The sequence below is a fragment of the Cucumis melo genome, chromosome 3, assembly GCF_025177605.1.
Source record: "Cucumis melo cultivar AY chromosome 3, USDA_Cmelo_AY_1.0, whole genome shotgun sequence".
Taxonomy (NCBI): domain Eukaryota; kingdom Viridiplantae; phylum Streptophyta; class Magnoliopsida; order Cucurbitales; family Cucurbitaceae; genus Cucumis; species Cucumis melo.
The window spans coordinates 1,934,290-1,939,829 of record NC_066859.1 but is presented as its reverse complement, the minus strand read 5'-3'; the positions used below and the strand labels follow the sequence as shown (position 1 = coordinate 1,939,829).

General features: G+C 35.9%; 1 protein-coding gene across 2 annotated transcripts; it reads left to right on the top strand.

Annotated features, from left to right (window-relative positions):
- The first annotated feature begins 258 nt into the window (after positions 1-258).
- Positions 259-5,317, top strand: LOC103485495 (probable inactive leucine-rich repeat receptor-like protein kinase At3g03770). 2 transcript variants are annotated; one of them, XM_008443134.3, is made up of 7 exons: positions 259-2,504; positions 2,660-2,793; positions 3,199-3,442; positions 3,906-4,117; positions 4,233-4,258; positions 4,468-4,576; positions 4,769-5,317. In XM_008443134.3, exons 1-7 carry the CDS (start codon positions 1,151-1,153, stop codon positions 4,991-4,993), a joined length of 2,304 nt encoding a protein of 767 aa, XP_008441356.2. In that variant the 5' UTR covers positions 259-1,150; the 3' UTR covers positions 4,994-5,317. The 2 variants fall into 2 exon arrangements, with proteins under 2 accessions (XP_008441356.2, XP_008441355.2); XM_008443133.3 differs by having other exon boundaries at positions 260-2,504; positions 4,462-4,576.
- Positions 5,318-5,540: the final 223 nt, after the last annotated feature.

Genomic DNA, 5,540 nt, shown 5'->3' with positions numbered 1-5,540 from the left:
TTGAGTGGAAAATCAGGCTCCGTAGGAGGTGGTAAATAAAAAATAAAATAATATAAAATTGGTGGGGGAAAAGATGGCGATTCGTGACTGCGGCGGTTCATTTATAACGGTAACATCTTAATATTACTCAAAAATAATAAAAACGGATAACTAAAAAAGAACAGCACGTGATGGCAATTAACGTAAATAACCCCAAATCTGTAGGATGATCATTTACCGAAAAATATTTAACAAATCGGAGGCAAAAAGCAAAAAAAAAAAAAACAGAGTAAGAAGACGAAAGAATCAAACAAAGCTAACAGACGAGCATGTCGTTCATATTTAGCAGCGCGACAGAGCTCGGCACCTCACTTCATTTCCTTTCTTCCTCACAAAATTCATTTGGGCTCACTCCCATCATCCCCACCCCACTTCCTTCTTTTGCTTCAAACAAACAAGAATGTTGACCTCTACAATGTCAGAGAACACCACCTTGTAGCTGCAGTTAATGCTCTTTCTGTCTTGGTTCTCGTTCTTAAAGGACCCTTTCAACTACCTCCACCTATTATCTCTTATCCCTCTTAATTTCCTCCTCCTTCTTCTTCTTTAGATTTTTTTTTTTGGAAGAGCAACGCTAGTGCTTTCTTTTTCTCTGCTTTATCAATTTGTCTCTATTTCCCTCGGTCCCTTTTTGTTTTTGTTTGTTTTCTTCTCTGTTTTTTAGGATTTTATCCTACCAATACACTGTTTGTATTTTGTAATCGTCATCTTGAGTTTTTGTATCTTGTCTCTTCAAATTCTCTTGCAGCAGCCTTTTCATTCTTGGGCATTTGTTATCTGTGGGAATTGTACCCTGTTTAGAAGATTCTCTTCTTTACTCTGTTTTATTTCTCTTTGCTTTGCTTTCCTTTTTCTTTCTCACCTTTTGGTCGGACCTTCTGAGGCTCGGTTTGGCTCTTTGTTTTCTTATAGTTTTAACACCATTACTTTTGTATTTTCTTCTTAAGTGGAGAATAATTCCTGACTAGGGGAATTTCCCCAGACAGCTCGCTTTTGCTGATATCAGTCAAAAGGTTTCCAGGTTTATACCATGTGGCTGACAATTCTCGCTTTAGTTCTTCGTTTTCGATCATCTTGTTGATTAACCAGCTAGTTTCCAGAGGTTTCTCAAATGGGTTCTCTCCGATTTTTCCTTATTATCAGTCTTTCGTGGATTTTTTTCCCTCCCTTTACTCATCAGCTACAAACTTCTCAGACCCAAATCCTGTTGCAGATTAGGAAGCATTTGGAGTTCCCATCTTCCTTGGAAGTTATGGACGCTTTCGATGGCGACCTCTGCAATGTTTCTCCATCTCGAAATATGACTATTGCGTGCCAGGACAATGTAGTCACTGAACTCATAATTAAAGGGGATAAGCTTGTCGATTTTAAAGGGTTTAATGGGTTTCCAATTCTAAATCAAACTCTATCTGAGAGGTTTTCAATGGATTCCTTCGTTACTACATTGTCAAGGTTAAGTAGCTTGCGGGTTCTCGGCTTAATTTCTCTGGGTATTTGGGGGCCACTTCCTGATAAGATTCATCGTCTCTCTTCTCTTGAATTCTTAGATTTAAGTTCGAATTACATATATGGTCAAATCCCTCCTAAGATTTCCACTATGGTTCAACTCTATTCATTGGTTCTTGATGGTAATTTCTTCAACGATACAGTTCCTGATTGGATTGATTCTCTAACGAACCTTACATTTTTGAGCTTGAAAAGCAATCGACTGAAGGGTCAATTTCCTTCTTCATTATGCAAAATTAGAACATTAGCTGATGTTTATCTGTCTCAGAATGAAATCTCTGGGGAATTGCCTGATTTGAGTGCTTTAGTCAATTTGCATGTACTGGATATTAGAGAAAATAAGTTAAACTCTGTTCTTCCAGTCATGCCAAAAGGACTAGTTACACTTCTACTTAGCAAGAATGCTTTATCTGGTGAAATTCCCAAGCACTTTGGTCAGATGAATCAGCTTCAACATCTTGATTTATCATCCAATCGACTGACGGGCTCGCCACCTTTTTTCTTGTTTAATTTGCCGAACATTACATACCTAAATTTATCTTCAAATATGATGAGTGGAACTCTTCAAAACCCTCTAAGTTGCAGTGCCAAACTTGGGGACGTTGATATTTCCGATAACAAGTTAACTGGTACACTTCCGTCTTGTTTGGGAAGTTCTTCAGACAAAAGAATGGTTAAATTTAGTGGGAATTGTTTTGCAACTGATTTGCAACACCAGCATGAAGCATCATTTTGTGCAGAATCCCTTGCAGGAACAGGAAAGTCTAGAAGAAAAGAAAAACTGTTGATTGTTGCCTTCATCAGTGGAGCTATAACTGTTATAGTGCTTTTAGCTTTGGGAGTTTTCTTTTTGTACCGTAGGCTGTGCGAAAGAACGGTACAAGAGCAGCCGGTACCACCGAAAGCTGTACAAGAAAATTCACCTGCTGCTGTTCCATCTGAACTACTAGCAAATGCCAGTAAGTTGTGTATTTTGTCTGTAGGCAGCAAGTTACATTTCATGTCTTCATAAAATTTTGATGTTATCTTGAATAGAGAAATGAGATAATGTGTGAAGAATTTTTAAGGCATTTTCTATCATCTATGAAAGCTTAGAGGATTCTTCTTTTGGCAGGGCTTATTTCTCAAGCAATAAAGTTAGGTGCTCAAACTGTTCCAGTATGTCGATCATTTTCTTTTCAAGAGCTAAGGGAAGCTACAAAAAACTTCGATAATTCAATGCTCTTGGGAGAAGGTTCTATAGGAAAGGTATTCCCAAACACTTCAACTCATTAGATAGAGGCTCTGATGAGAATACTTGCAAGTAGTGCTTTATTTGTATTAATGTTTCAAGTCTTTTGTATACTTAATCTTTATTAACTTTCCTTACCTTAATCTTCCATCTATGAGCTCATTTTTAAATTAGATGTTGCAAGTGATATTGCATGTAGTTCATTAAGGGATCTCAACTTTTTTAAACTCTTTGATTAATCTTTGGAATACAAACTTGGTTTTTAGCAACTTTAATACAAGGGATGTTAAAAATGCCCCCGGGATGCTTAGAACAACATTTAAATATCTTATTGTGAAGATTATTTTAGGATGTTGTATTTATTTCTCATAATTTAAGGTTTATACCAACACATTTGAAACTTATTTAATTTTCTTCTACAGCTCTATAGAGGAAAATTGGAGAACGGGACCCTTGTTGCAATAAGATGTTTAGTTTTATCGAAGAAATATTCAGTTCAAAACCTTAAAGTTCGGCTGGATGTTCTTTCGAAGCTTCACCATCCCCATTTAGTTGGCCTTTTTGGTCACTGTATGGAGGGAGATGGACTTGACAACTCAAATGTCAACCAAGTTCTTCTTGTATATGAGTACGTGTCGAACCGGAATTATCGTACCCTTTTGTCAGGTTAGTTAACCATCTAAAGCAAAATTTTGATTCATTGTAATAAGGAATAAAAAAACTTTGAATGTCAAATAGTAAAAACCGCAACAAATTGTATATATTGCAGCAAATTGGGAGTTTTGAAATAGTCATTACTGTAGCTGATTGGAGTCTTTTAAATAGTATTTACTGTAGCAAAAGATGGTTATTATAATCCTAGATAATCTTTGTCCCAAACGGCTCCTTAATTATTAAAACTATGTCTCATTTTTTACTACTAGGTCAACACATGATGGTTTTGTTCTCTATTTGTTACAAGATAATCTTTGTTAAACAACAGTTTTAGTGTAGAACTTGTAGATACTGTCACTTGGTTTTTATTCTCGAAACAAAGGCAGTCTTTGAGCTTGTTTTAAGCTCTCTTTAGATTTCAACTTATTGATGGAATGCTGACATTACCTCATTTGTCTGCTATATCCTAATGTAGAAACTTATCCAGAGAAGGTCCTGAAATGGTCGGATAGGTTGACAATTTTAATTGGAGTTGCCAAGGCCATTCACTTTCTACATACAGGTGTTATTCCTGGTTCATTCAACAATGGACTGAAAACAAACAATATATTGCTTGATGAACACCGAATTCCAAAGCTTAGCGACTATGGCACATCAATTATCACTGAAGAATCTGAAAAGCATGAGGTTGGTTAGCTCGAGAGTCTTTGGATTTTGGTTCGATATTTTCGGTGAAATTTTGAGATTTCTTCTGGCTTTTTTTTGTTAAGTGAACTTATACCATATCCTTTCTTTTTTGTAGACAAAGGGAGAAAGCACAAAATCAAGGTAAGAAAACAAATGAATGTAGGCAAATATTATGTCATGTCATGTTTGCACTTACTCATATGAATAATCTTAAGAAAACAAAATCAAAGAATCTCAAAACCTGGACTAGAAAAGTTCAGCTTCCAGTTATTCCTTTCATTTTAATAGATGATCTCCTATACTCTCAGGTAGTGGCATATAACTTTCATGGTCTTTGTTTGCAGCAACAGGAGAAACTTGGAGGAGAATGATGTTTACAATTTTGGATATATATTGCTTGAATCACTTGTTGGGCCTATTGTAACTGGAAAAGAAGAAACATTTCTTCTAAATGACATGGTATTTTACATCGTTTTCCTTTCTTTTTCTTATAGTGGTCTTATGCTCTTCAACTAAATGGCTGAGAAATTCATTGTAAAGTGCGTCTTTACATCCAAGTTCATCAACTAAAAGAGCAGAAACTTGTCGACTTGTTTGAGCTTATTCTGTTCTTTGTAGTGTCTGAATACTTATATATGAAAACAACAACAGGCATCCTTTGGCAGCACGGATGGCCGGAGACGAATTGTGGATCCAGTAGTTTTGACCACTAGCTCCCAAGAGTCGTTATCAAGAGTTATATCTATCACAAAGAAGTGCATATCTCTCGATACAGTGTCTCGACCCTCATTTGAGGATGTGCTGTGGAACTTGCAGTATGCTGCTCAAGTCCAGGCCTCTGCTGATGCTGAGCAAAAGTCTGATTCCGCATCTTAGTTGTAAATATTACAAGTTGTTCGAAACTCGACTCGAGTCTTCCTACAGTCGCAACAAGGCAACAACGAGTTTCATGAAGATCAGGTAGGCAATATTTTAAGCTGCCATTTCTTTCATTTCATGTTCTCCACAACTGATGTAAAAATGTAAATGTTAGAGAGAAAACTACAGTACCTTAGAGTTCGTTTGAACAGTGGATCCCTTCTTGAAGAGCAACAGTAGAGTATTACAGTGATGATTGAGATGAGTGAATTTTAGTCAAAAGAAAATTTTCAGTGAAAAAGTTTGCTATCAACAATGAAAATTAGTTTCTTTCACCCAGAATTTATAACACTTTCTAAATGTTCTGTCAACATAATATGCGGTTAAGGTAGTGTTTAGTTCATATGTTTGGTATTTTGTTTTCAATTTAATCTTATAGTTTATATAACTTGGTTTGATCTCTCCAAACAGTTGGTTGTTGTCTGATGTTAATAATATTTATTTTATGTAATACATTCTTTTAGTTCATATGTTTAGAAAAAAAGAGAGACAAATATGGCTTTGT